This window comes from Mytilus galloprovincialis, chromosome 11 (assembly GCF_965363235.1).
Source record: "Mytilus galloprovincialis chromosome 11, xbMytGall1.hap1.1, whole genome shotgun sequence".
NCBI lineage: Eukaryota > Metazoa > Mollusca > Bivalvia > Mytilida > Mytilidae > Mytilus > Mytilus galloprovincialis.
In genome coordinates, this window is record NC_134848.1 from 62,676,673 (window position 1) to 62,691,588 (window position 14,916).

The 14,916-nt window shown below is 32.2% G+C and overlaps 1 protein-coding gene across 1 annotated transcript; it reads right to left on the reverse strand.

Annotated features, from left to right (window-relative positions):
• Positions 1 to 1,338: 1,338 nt before the first annotated feature.
• LOC143052581 (heat shock 70 kDa protein 12A-like) lies at positions 1,339 to 10,308 on the reverse strand. Its single transcript, XM_076225641.1, has 4 exons — positions 10,007 to 10,308; positions 9,377 to 9,598; positions 4,685 to 4,838; positions 1,339 to 3,803 (listed from the first exon to the last, which is right to left on the reverse strand). Exons 1-4 carry the CDS (start codon positions 10,289 to 10,291, stop codon positions 2,749 to 2,751), a joined length of 1,716 nt encoding a protein of 571 aa, XP_076081756.1. The 5' UTR covers positions 10,292 to 10,308; the 3' UTR covers positions 1,339 to 2,748.
• Positions 10,309 to 14,916: the final 4,608 nt, after the last annotated feature.

Genomic DNA, 14,916 nt, shown 5'->3' on the forward strand with positions numbered 1-14,916 from the left:
TCGGTGTCGTCGTCGGCGGCGTCAACAAATATTCACTCTGTGGTTAAAGTTTTTGAAATTTTAATAACTTTCTTAAACCATACGGGATTTCTACCAAACTTGGACAGAAGCTTGTTTATGATCATGAGATAGTATCCAGAAGTTAATTTTGTGAAAATAAAATTCCATTTTTTCCGTATTTTACTTATAAATGAACTTAGTTTTTCTGCGGGAAAACATTACATCACTCTGTGGTTGTAGTTTTTAAAATTTTAATAACTTTCTTAAACTATCCTTGGTTTGTACCAAACTTGGACAGAAGCTTGTTTATGATCATAAGAAAGTATCTAGAAGTAAATTTTGTAAAATGACAAATCCGTTTTTTCCATATTTTACTTTAAATGGACTTTTTTTCTGCCAGGAAACAACACATTAACTCTGTGGTTAAATTTTTAAATATTTTTATAACTTTCATATACAATTTTTATTTTTTTGTACCAAACTAAGACAGAAGCTTGTTTATGATCAAAAGCTAGTATCTAGAAGGAAATTTTGTTAAGATTTTGTACCTGTGTATCTGTATTTTACTTAAAAATGGACTTAGTTTTTCTTCCAGTTAACATTACATACAGTCTGCAGTTAAAGTTTTTAAAACATTTATTAGATTCATAAACTATCCAGGATTTTTTTTACCAAACTTGGACAGAAGCTTCCTACAATCCAAACGTGGTATCAAGCGGAATATTTGTATTGATTTTTTCCCTCATTTTTGTTGATCCTGCAATTTACAGCAAAAGTAGTCGAGACACTGGGTTCCGCGGAACCTTTACAAATTTAATACACTAGATACAATAATATATTCAAAACATATCTTTAATGAATAACGAAATACCATTGTTTGCAAAACATGAGTTTGAACGGACGAGTACCAAGTGGCAAATACTTTCACAACACATTAATTGACTTGAGGTTTTTAATATCATGTCGTTTCGGTGAATCTTCATTGAAGGACAATATATACCTCACGTATTTGTTTATTCATTGTGATAACCTAGACGGGTAGTACTCATGGTAATGCAGATTTTCAAATCTTTTCGATACTACATTATAGTGAGATTTCTATTTTCATAATACATTTCTATGGGAAGCAGTTAACAACCCAAATATAGGATTGATTTATCTTCCGGAAATTGAAACGGACACAAAACAAAATATCTGTATCAACAAATTGACTATTTATAAGAATAATAAGATGTGGTATGATTACTAATGAGACAACCCTACACAGGTGACAAAACGACATAAAAGTTAACAATTATGGGTCATAATATGGCCTTAGATAATGAGTAAAACGAAAAGTAAGGACTAATCATCTATTTATTATACTTTAGCAAACATATCTTAAATTTCAATATATTAGTAGATAATATCATGGGATATTTTATTTTCTCAAATGCATATACATATTTTACCATGAAGTGATCGAAGAAAGAAGTAAAATGTCGAAAAAAATCCAATGAAAATTTAGCAAATGGCAAAATCAAAAGCTCAAAAATATCAAACGAATTGATAACAACTGTCATATTCCTAGTTTGGTACATGCATTTTCTTAAGTAAAAAAAATAAAAATATAAAATAAAACAAAAAATAAAAATATAGAATGAAACTATGACAGGCTTTTAGATTAACAGGAGGGGAGTATAAGAACTTATTGTCCAAATATTGAATCACAACAAGTATATATATAAGAAATAAATAAATATAATGCGAAGATTATATAATATACATGAATATATATTTCTGAAACATGGAAACTACATGTATACGAAAAAAAATCGTGAGTGTTCAGCGGAACCAAATATCTCGTCTACTTTTGCTGTTAATCGCAGGCTCAACAAAAATGAGGGGAAAAGGCAATAAAAATACTCCTCTTATAATACTATTTTTTTTTATTGTTAGAAGCTTCTGTCCAAGTTTGGTGAAAATGCAGGATAGTTTATGAATCTAATACATGTTTTAAAAACGTTAACTACAGACTGTATGTAATATTTACTTGAAGAAAAACTAGGTCCATTTATAAGTAAAATACGGATAAACAGGTACAAAATTTTAACTAAGTTTCCTTCTAGATGCTAGCCTTTGATCATAAACAAGCTTCAGTCAAAGTTTGCTAAAAACCAGGATAGTATAAAAAAAGTTTATAAAATTTTTTATTTTTTTTACCATATAGTGAATGTATTGTATCCTGTCAGAAAAACTATGTCCATTTGTAAGTAAAATACAGAAAAATGGATTTGTTTTTTACAAAATTTACTTCTGGATACTATCTTATTATAAAAAACAAGCTTCTGTCCATTTTTTGTACACATCGAGGATAGTTCAAGAAAGTTATAAAAATTTTAAAACTTTACCACAAAGTGTACCAAGGTTCTGTCCAAGTTTGGAAGAAATCCAGAATAATTTAAGAAAGTTATTAGAATTTCAAATACTTTAACCAGAGTGAATATTTGTGGACGCCACCGACGACGACGACGACGACGCCAATGGAAAGTATGATCGCTATATCTCGCTTTTTCGACTAAAGTCGAAGGCTCGACAATGAATGACATTGAATTATAGTTTGAAACAATACGCTTAAGTACTAATATAAATACAAGATCAAACTACGAGGTAACCATAATTGTACAATAAAAGAATACACCCTAGCTGATAGTTCAAACTCAAAGTCTTCTGTCTAACTAATGAATTTTCCTTTGATTCACGATACGATTAATTTAGATCAAACTTTGCTGATATCGCCTTCCCAGAATTTCTATCGTGAGCTATGAGGTCAATTTCAGTTTTTCCAAGGACAAATTCTACGTCTACCCATCGCCTATACTCACAAGTGTCTGAAAAAGTGATTGTCGGTGTACATAGCAAAGAACACGTATCATCGTCAACATATCCTGGTGTTGTCTCATCAGATACATACACCATTATCTCCATTTTGTCCTGATGTTTGAAAGGTGTAAAGAAAGATTTCTTAACTAACATTCCTGCTTCAACGCTTTCGTCTTTTCCGACGATAAGAGAAAATATATTGTCACACCTTTCCTCCCCTTCCATAACTGCATAGTGTTTTCTGTCATATTTTTTTTCATGCCAAGGGACATTCGTTTTGACACCATAACTGCATCGCATGATGCGTGACTGTATATACTCTGGATCATGGCCGAATAAAACGGCCCCTTTAAGCACTGCTAACCCAGCTTCTTCTGGAATTATTATTTTCTTCTCCGGAAATGCTTGACGAACTGCGTCGTGCATTAGTTGACAATCTGAGAAACCTCCTACCATTAGCAAATGCGTCACGTCCTTCAATGATTTATCTTGAAAAATCTCTTTCATAAGTGATATAACACTATCAACGGAAGGCATAAACATCTTATTGAAAACCTCAACATTAATACGAATTTTATCTTGTGCTAGTTTTATGTCTTTTGAATATGACGAATCAGCCAACAGAGACTCTAAATTCTTGTTGTGAACTTTCTGACATGATGTTTCAAGCGCAACAACCGGGATTGTCATAGTTACTTTAGTTTTTGTTTCAGTTTCAACCGTTCTTTTCACGGATTCAAATTCTCTTATTAGATCTATATATGCTAGAGGGCTCTCCTTTTTTAATGAATCCATTGTGGTCTTTCCGATAATTCCTTCGAAAAGCTTAAAAAACCTTCTATCAATCGATGTTCCACCGCAATCATTTCCGATAGCTCTATGTTTTTCTTTCAAGTGACCATTTGCAGCTTTCTCGTGAACAGTTATGTCTGCAGTGCCGCCTGTAAAAATATGAACATAATGATTAATGAATTAAAAAAGGAAATAGCTTAAATGGAAACAGACGATATATTCACATTTTTTGGAAAATGACTGATTGTTAAAAGTCATATATATCTGACATTTATCTAAACCAATGTCTTAATCAAAGGAAAAGAAAACATGATAAAGTATGTCTTAACGTTACTTTAATCTAAATGAAAGGCAGTGCAAATACGAAAGATACCAAAAGGAACAGTTCAACTAATAAGTTTAAAGCGAACTGACAATACCATCACAAAACAACAATCCCGAAAAAGTGACAAAAGATAAACACAGTATATATCACATAATATAGAAACCTGACGACGAGTAACACGAATCCCATCAAAAACAAGGGTTGATCTCAGATGCTCCGGAAAGAAAAGCAGATAATGCTTCACGGGTTGCATCAGCCGCTATATTATATGATCATATCTTTATATAAGTATACAAACATAACCAGTTTTACAATTTAGGATTGTCTTTTTGCAGGTAAACAAATCTTTATGACAATACTAAGAGGGCTTATTAGATGAATAAAGAAATTTACCTTCAACATAAATGTAACTTATTGTTCTACCTAGTGTAATTCAAAACGTAAAAATTTAAGTTATTCAGCATTCATTCTTATGTAGCAACCTTGGAGAATATAGATAAAAAAGAAACTCATGCAATTTTATATAAATTGCAATCACCATCAATTCTTTCTTCATTGATAGTAATCAGGAAGTCATTTGAACATTCAGCACTTCACAATATTCAAATTTGTAAGAGAATGATATTGACTTAGGTTTATGATTTTTAAATGTGTTGACAATAGATAGAAGCGGATATTTCTTTTAATGTGTGAACAAAACTTTACCTCCAAGATCAACCACCATGAATTTTGTCCCTTCGGCTGTCATTGTGAATCCTGGGTCAGATCCTTTTAATTTTTCAGTTGATAAAAACTGACAGAAAATGGATGCTGCCTCTGGTTCAAGTGCAAGTATCAAGTTGTTTGTGGGAATCCCAGCCTTAAAGAAGGTTATTTTAAAACAAATATTAGTTTTAAGATTTGAACAGTTATTGCACTATCATAATCAATTGGCAATAAGGAGACCATACGTAATAGAGGTAAGACACACTAAGGGTGAATACGAAAGGAAATACAAACAATTGCAACAATCAGCCTAAATAGTTTGAATGTCTCCTGTACAGAATTATATGTAGTCCTTAATGTATAATACTTTCACATCAAAATTACCCAGGCTAGTTGAGTGTTGCACGCTTACAATTTTGATTAACCCCTCCTCGTTCCTTATGTGAGTTTCGCAAGTCATTATCATGTATTAAGTGGTTGTATTTGATTGCTGTACGTCGTATTTGTTATAGCTATCAGTCGTATTTGGTTTAAGTATAGATGCTTAATATCATATCAAATCGGGACTTTTATAGCGTTCTAGATGCGGTCATATATTTTCATTGGTTTTGTTCTAGTTTGTCTTAAATGGTTTATATTGTTTTTGATATTGCTGAAAAATAATTGTTCTCTGTAAGCCTACCGTGTAAATACAAGATCATCAACATGATCAACAAAGAAATGTAATCTACTCTATATGTGCGTGTCTAAAATCATGAACCTGTTATCCAGTGTTTGTTATTGGTTGGTGTCTGAAATACTTGTTTATTGTATATAACTGTAATAAAAGACAACACGTTTAAATTGTTTCACAAGCTTATTTTACCAGGTTCAACCCATCATTTTTTTCGTAAAATGTCCTGCGCCAAGTAAGAAATATGTCAGTTGTTACAAGTAGTTTGTTTCTATTTATGTTACATTGGGGCATTTATCAAATAGTTCGTTCCTATGTGTGTTGGCGTTTGTTTTTGTTGTACTTCGGTGTTCCTGTTGTTCCTTTCTTTTCCCGCTAATAGTTGTTGTGTTTCCATCGATTTTGGTTTGTAACCCAGATTTATTTTTCTCAATCGATTTATGACTTTTGAACACCGGTATATATGTTACAGTGAATTTGTATAATCAGTGATTATATAGAATCCCTGATTTTTCAGGGATTATGTAGAATCATTAAACTCATTAGTGATCATATAGATTCCCTGAAAATAACCAGTGATTTTACATAATCACTGAACATTTTAATAAGTATTCTACAAATTCCCTAATATGATTTCAGGGATTATCAATAATCTGAAGACCCTTTGTTTGATAACAAAAAAAAAATATTTTCATTAGTTATCAAAGGTACCAGGATTATAATTTAGTACGCCAGACGCGCGTTTCGTCTACATAAGACTCATCAGTGACGCTCATATCAAAATATTTATAAAGCCAAACAAGTAAAAAGATGAAGAGCATTGAGGATCCAAAATTCCAAAAGGTTATGCCAAATACGGCTAAGGTAATCTATGCCTGGGATAAGAAAATCCTTAGTTTTTCGAAAAATTCATTGTTTTGTAAACTGGAAATTTATAAAAAAAAATGCCACATTATTGATATTCATGTCAACACCGAAGTGTTGACTACTGGGCTGGTGATACCCTCGGGGACGAAACGTCCACCAGCAGTGGCATCGACCCAGTGGTACCAGGATTATAATTTAGTACGCCAGACGCGCGTTTCGTCTACATAAGACTCATCAGTGACGCTCATATCAAAATATTTATAAAGCCAAACAAGTAAAAAGTTGCAGAGGATTCAATGATTGTTCTACAATTCTTTAATATAATTTCAGGGAGTATCAATAATCTAAAGATCCTTCGTTTGATAAAAAATAAATATAGAATATTTCAATTTTATTTGTTATTCCTTAAAAGATGTCAGTGAACAGTTTTTATTCCTGATCGTCTACTACATGTTCTAGGTTAATCTTAAGTGAACAGTTTTTCAAGTGATATTTAATTCAATTGTTGAACCCCCTTATTTCACAAACAATCAAGTATGGCACAGGCACAGATGGTGCTTGGGTTAGAGCAAACGCATGCTCAAAAGTTACTGCAAATTGCTGAGGAAAAAACAAAATGCAAGATATGAACAAGGAATAAATACAATGATATTGTTAATTTGATGACAAAAGAACCAAGTAAAGAAGACAAAACTCCTGCTTATTACTATCTGCTGACAAAGTAAGTTGGAAGATGAGTGAAGAGTTTTAGCTTTCTGTAGTTAGCTTTCTGTAGATAAATACAGTTCTTTCACTCAGGTTCAAGTTTCTACATATAAAAAAATATGTGCACTTCAAATGTATCCCCTCATAAAAGGATATCAAATGAGTGGTTGGTTCGGGTTGATGTTTTTTTTTTTGGGGGGGGGGGGGGTCATTTTGATTGAAAAAAATAGCACAAATGACAGGTACAGTAAAGCTTGTTCTCCTGTAGCTATCTTGAATCGTTTTATTAAAAGTTAAATTGTTGATAATACCAAAGGATTCAAAATATATTTCGACTATTTTAGGTATGAAATCCTTCAATGTGGTGACATAAAGAAAATTATCAGGAAACGCAGTTCCTGTGAAGATGATATTAAATACTCATTGTCTGGAGGATAAGTATAACATTGTTTACAAAATTCACATTGCAACAGGGCATGGCGGGCGTGATAAGATGATCAAGGAAGCAAATAGAAAATATGCCAATGTTTCAACAGAGGCTGTGGAACTTTTTAAGGAGTTGTGTGAAGAATGTCAATTAAAGAAGCGTAAAATTGCAAGTAAGGGACTTGTTGTTTAACCTATAGTTACTAAAAGAATTCAGTTCACGTGGACAAATGGATTTAGTTGATATGCAATCGTTAAGTTTTGACGATTTTAAGTACATCATGGTTTACCAAGATCATATGACAAAACTTGTGGTTCTCCGGCCTCTGAAATCAAAACGGGCAGCAGAGGTTGCAATGCAGATTCTTGATATATTTCTTCTTTTTGGTGCCCCCAACATTTTTTGTAAAATCGTTCATGGGAAGCCAAGACACCCTCAAAGTCAAGGAAGTGTCGAACGTGCAAATGCTGATATCAAGATATGACAATTACATGGATGCAGGATAATGGTGTAAAAGATTGGCCTGATGAAATTAAATTTGTCCAACTTCAAAAAACCAAAGCTACCACTCTGGCATTAAACGCACACCATATAAGGCAATGTTTGGAGTAGAGGCAAAGGTTGGCCTAACAACATCCTCCTTGCCAGATAAAATTATTTCGCTCTTAAATTCAGAGGATGATCTGAAAGATATTACCAACACAGGATTTCGTGATAACGAAGAAGGCATTGAAATCAATAATATAAATATTACAATTGATAGCGACGACATCACATGTATTGTTTGTCAAAAGCCAGCGTCAAATGCACATTCATGTTCAAATTGTAAATCAACAGTGCATGTTATTTGTGGTAAAGCAAATGGCGAAGAAGGTTATGGGATATCTGTTTTGTGCTTTTAGTGTTCCTTGTGTACAGAAAAACAGGCAGAACGAATGATCAACAGATCGAACAAAGTTTTAGAGGAGGCTGACATTGGTTGTTATGTTCTGATACCTATCCCACCACATGTTGACAGAGGTAAGGGAGACACACAAAAATATTATGGCCATTGTTCATCAAAAGACTGAAAAAGGATATCACTTGGCCACAAAACATGGTATCCTTCTCGGATCATATACAAGAACCAAGTTCGAGGTTGCTGATTCCCTTTTTATGGTACCTTCAGATGTGTGTACTGAAAATTTTATTTCCTTAATACGTGCTGTAAAATTCGATTCAATATGTGAAGGACAGGGTTTTTTAAAATGTGGATGTTGCGGTAAAAACAGATGTGAAACCAACAGATGTGCATGTAAAAAAAGCAGGGCAAGAGTGCAATAGTCGGTGCCATCCAAATTTAGTTTGTAAAAATAAATGATTGTTTTGAAATATTGTGCTTGACATTTTAAAATATTGTTTACAGTGACTAACATTTTAATACATTAATATATTGTGCTTATCAATTTATTACATTGTGCTTGACATTTTATTACATTGTGCTTGACATTTCATTACATTGTGCCTAACATATATTATCATGTTATCATTTTTTACATATTGTTCTGAACATTTTACAATGTATGTGAATAATTAAGTTTTAATATGATTCTATAGAATTAATTATTCAATTTTATTTATTTTCTTTATAAATGAAACTAATTCTTCATTTCAGTTATTATGCATAATCCCTGACGTTTTTTTCTAGTGATTATACATAATCCCTAAACTAGCCAGTGATTCTACATAATCCCTGAAAATTTCAGGGATTCTAAAAATTTCAGGGATTCTACATAATCACTGATTATACAAATTCACTGTAACATATATATACAACAATTCCTTAATTTACGGTAAAGATTTCATCTAATTGTCAAATGTAGTTCACTGAATATGTTAGTGATCGATCGTGTATGCACTAGACAGCCTGGCAGCAGTTTTGTAACTTGACAAATGTTATGTGTATTGATTTGAATGGCGGCTGCATAAACATTACTTATTAAGTTAGATAAATGCTACAAGACCTAGCTTATTCACCTACCCCTTCAGCACAAGACCTCATGAATCTTTTGGCTCTATCCGTCCATATAGCAGGAACTGTCAGCACATATTGAACCTCGTCACGTTTGACTAAATTTCCTCGTTTTTTCAAAACATCTAACAAATGGTTTACCAAATATTGGATTGATAACTTAAACACATGGAAAGCTGGCAGTCGTTTTGTACCAGTTATATCATCTAACATCATACCACTTGTGATATTCTATTTCATAATAAAAAAAATAAATATCAAATATTTTAAAACAGTGACTTTTGCTTTGTTTTTGGAAATACGAAAGGCTGCGAGTTGAAGCTAAAAAATTATACCGTAAAGCGTTTCCCTTTTGGACATGTTTTCTTACATCACATTCTTGCTTTTACGTTCATAAACGCACCAATCGTTAATTCATAGAGAAAAGAAAAAAAACCCGAATGTTTGGAGGCAATTTTCCTTCCCTCAGCTCAGGTTTCTTTTTTAATTTACAATTCAGTATAATAACATTTTTGAAACTTCTTATCATATATATAGATTAATTTTTTTTACGCAACTTTCAACTTTTACTTAAATAATTCGTTGTTTTTTTTCAGAAAATGACGGTTTTGTTTAACATATAAGATAAATCAAGTATACCTTGTTATTGTGTAGATTCATTTTAAAACGTTCAAAATAGTAATATTCCTTATGTTCGTTATCCAACAATAAATCTATCCATTTATTTTCAGCTTCGAATCCAAAGGCTACAAACTCTCGATTACTATTCAATAATAAACATGTTGGTGTTTTCTCTGACACGAATTGTCGACTTCCTGCCCTCCAGATTGGGTTACTGATTTTCAAAGGGTTGTCTTCCCAGTCAGCCCTCATTGAAAACGAATAGCCGGAATATGTAGTGCCAAAGTCTACAGCAGCAACCATTAGATGTTTCCTTAAATCCTCCATTGAAGCCCTAAAACCAAAAGTACACATGTATTCAAAACCTTGATAGTATTGTTCTATTAATTCTAATAGATACAGGTAGCTGTTTCACACAATTTGGTGAACGTAAACACACATCTTTTATTCTTTTATTGATAAAACCACGAATTAAGCAAGGTCTTAGTAGCTGTAGTATGTCAAAGAAATAAAGAAAAAAGAAGATGTGGGCACAATTTATTTTTTACACTCGTTATAAAAGGCCCAATGCATGTATATCTAATGGATACTTGATACTCATCCCTCTTTTCCTAAAAGAAATATAATCATTTATTTTGAGAAATGATAAAACTGCAACCATGATAACCAACAGAATAAAACAAATAACACCTACATAGTGTCACCTTATTTTCCTATTTCAATCAATTGGCATCTTTTATTGCAGGGTTTAGAATCTGTTGAAGATCATTAAAGGAATATGACAGTTGTCATCCATTCGTTTGCTGTGTTTAAGATTATGAATTTGTGATTTGGTTAGGGCTTTTCCGTTTTGAATTTTCATCGGAGTTCAGAATTGTTGTTATTTTACACACATTATCTATGTATTTCATATTACATGGAAGAATATGTTTCAGGTAAGGGTGAACGTTGGCGCCTGTTATAAAACGCTCCAAATATGAAAAGTTTTACTTTGTTGCTTCCCATGGTAGGCTGTAAAGGATTTGTGTAGTGTAATTAAGTTTAGTTTGAGGATTAAACTTTTTTTTTAAATGAAGCTTTATAAAATGACCTTACAGTAACTGAAATGATGATCGAAAAAAACATGTATCACACTCAGTCTGAATATATTAAGCTTGGAATAATGAAACAGTGTAATTGCTTAAAAACAAAAATAATTTTACTCACTCTTCAAATATATAAAACTTCCTGTTTTTAACTTCGCAGTTCGTCTATTTAAAGAATTTATTGATATACATGTACAATTGTCAGATAATTTAAATCACCTTTATGATATAAATATATGTTTGACTAATCTACTGACCGCATTAAGATTCGTAAAAAAGTGATAATTCATATCGCGACACCGTCTACAGTGATTTTTTATAAATGAAAATATGCACTTTTAGGAGATATAAATGCCATAAATAATAATAATAAATAAAATTACATATATACTCAACCCAAGACCACATGTTCAAGTAAACAAGCTATGATCCTTTTTAAAACAGTCTATTGAACTGAGGAGATAGGGGCTCTTGAAATATTTACGTTTATGATGTATATTAATGATCTTGTTGATATTGTTTATTTTTATTTTGTTCTGTTGTGCTATACATATTCATGCTATATACAGTAGTAAATCCAGTAGTTTTGAATATTTGATAAATAGCTTGCTGTTTAATCTGTTCTTCTCAATTTTGTTGTGCACCCTTTATCGCATGCCTACCAATTATTATAACCTAATCGGATTTCTCATTGATGACAATAGTGATTCCAACTAAATCTACATGAAGTCCGATGTTTGTGAAACTTTAAATGTTGATATTATATATAGTCTCAAAGTAGTCTCTTGTCTTTTAAAAGTTGGTTTATTGTTACCTTTTTATAAACATACTCTCACATCAAACTTTATATTTAAATGTTAGTCCATGTTTTGACTAATTTATGTTTGGCAATATTCATTTTACAAGGACCGTTACTTATATAACATCCAGTCATTGTGTTGTGCTATGGTAAATTTTCGTATTTTAACTTGTCATTCGTTTTTGCTAATGTTCATTGTCAAAATGCCTTTTTTGTTATTTTTGTGGACATTTTTGGTTTTGTTTTTAAGATAATGACTGCTGTACCCCTATTTTTTTACATTTTTACCTATTATGTCTGTTTGTTTTGTTCACACATTGTTTTCAATATCATAATGGAATTTTATTTGACTGTCATGCAAGTGAGAGATTTATCAGCTATAAAACCAGGTTTTTATCCATCATTCATTTTCTACACAAGAATATGCCATCATTCATTTTCTACACAAGAATATGCCTGCACCAAGTCAGGAATATGACAGTTGTTATGCATTCGTTGATATGTTGAGCTTTTGATTTTTCTATTTGATTAGGGACTTTCCATTTTAGAATTTTCCTTGCAGTATTTTTTTTTATTATTATTTTACTTTTTATTATAAAATCATGCCACACAATTTTTGTTGCTAGTAGTAGTGATGATCCTAGTTGACGTTCCTGCAAAACGCGAATATCTGATGGTCTGGGTGGAAAAGGATCCTTTACTTATTTCTAAATTCGTTTGTATTATGTTTTCAAGGGTATTTTTTCTTATGTCTTTTTAATCTGTGAAATTCTACATGTACAATAAAAATTACTTTAATAAGAAATTACTATCAATTTTATCAGTATTATATATTTTCGTTATTTTGCAAATCCTTCATTTCTTGAATAAGTATACATCGGCACCATTGATTTTTTATATTTCCCACTGTTATTCTTTAAACTTGTGCACTCTTTTTTTTTAATTTGTTTTTTAAAACTATTTTTGAATAATTAGAAAGAACAAATACAGTAACGTGACATATCGTTCACTCTGATACTGAGGCTGTGATGTACCATGCTTAGACGAAATGTCACTAGCTGTGGCATCGACCTGGTGGTTATGAACAAGGCAAAAACCGGACAAATAACACTTATACATCGATAAAGAAAAGATCATATGAAAACATAAAAATTAAATTTTTTTTCAAATCAAGGATTTGCAAATCCTTGTTCAAATAAATACAAATTAATCTTATTTGCATTACAAATCGATAGAAACAAAACACATTTTAACATATAAACGAAATATTTCATAATTATGATAGTTTGATTCTTGTTCGATAAGTATATACTTTTGACTAAATATTAAACATCGACTATGATATGTAACATGTTGAAGTGAGACAGCATGCACAACTGCAAATTGATATGCAGAAGACATTTCTTTACATACGTTAGTTACCAATCCTTAGTCACAATTCGACATTGTTATGGAGAGGAAATTTCTTTACATAGGTCAGTTACAAATCCATTAATTTTCTCATTTTTTTACCAGTACTTCTTTATTTAGTAAACCAAAATATGTTTAGACACAAGTAGTAGTACCAGAACAAGATGAAGCAAAAATGGATGCTTTAGTTTAATCGAAGTTATCAAAGCTGTCTTACAGCAAAATGCATTGAGTGCGTCGGTAAGGGTAGAATGTTTGGTTAGCTCGCTTGTTAGCTGAACTATGAAGTCTGTTTAAGGTTATGTATGTAAGAATCTAAAGTGCGATGGTACTCTAAAGTGTGATGGTCATGCTAAAGCGCGATGGTCTATTCTAAAGTACGATGGTGTATCACGCTAAAGTGTGATGGATTAAAAGGGTAATGTTAAAGGGCTAAAAGCTTTTAAGAACACGGATGTTATGATAAATAGCCTTTGCAAAAACTAGTATGATAAGGTTTTATAACATACGTGATAGGCTGTATAATTACCGGAAGCCATAACTAATTGTTTCTAAATTAAGAAGAACGACCACATAATAATTGCTAAAATGGTCAAAAATCTATATATCCTGTATATGATAAAAAAAAAAATTAATTCGGGCGTATCAAATATTTGGATAATTGGCATAAATTGTTGTTCACACAGTCATCAGTAATGTCAAATCTCCCCTTGAAGTTGTCATTGTAAATTACAAATACAAATCCTTCATTGTGAAACATTTATTTGTTTAAAACATTCTGAATTTAAATGAGGGAGAAATGCAATGTTCTCCGAGCTTTCACCTTTTTTCGCAATTGGTTTAAAGTGGTTAATCAAATATTCTACATTTTTCTTTCGGCATGTTAATTTTTTGTTTGTATAAAAGACTGTTCACGTCATAATCCATTATGATAGTACGTTTATTACGTCTATACTTTCGCGGACCATCGCAATTTAGCGTGTCTAGGCATCGCACTTTAGCGTAGACCATCGCCCTTTAGCGTAACCATCGTACGTTAGAGTCCTACATGTATACCACACTCCTTTCGAAGTAGTCTAAACCTCCAGACAGATAAATTGGTTATCTTAGGGACCAGTCTACTTTTAACGGAGGGCAGTTTACCTGACCTAACAGTGGCGGATCCAGGGGGGGGGGGGGGGGGTTCCGGGGGTGCGCACCCCCCCTTTATTTTTGCCGATCAATGCATTTGTATCGGGACATATGTTTTGCACCCCCCCCCTTTGCCCTGGGTGCCCTGGGTTAGCACCCCCCCTTTCGAAAATTCCTGCATCCGCCCCTGCCTAATAATGACTTCACGGTTCAGTTAGCAAGCAACCTAATAAAAATTATTACCTTTACCTACACACTCAATGCACTCTGCTGTATTACTGGTAAATTATTAATCCAGGGATATTGTTACCATATATTACTTAAAACCTTTACTAAATTTTTCCATAAAGATGAATATTTGATTTTGAAGTTTGGTTGTAACTGTAAAAAACTTATTTCAAACGGGATAGCACATCCTCATTTTTACGGAAATGTTGTTAACCGTGCCCGGAAATTTAGAAATGATCCTGATAAACTTATCGCTTCTTGAAATAAACTCATTC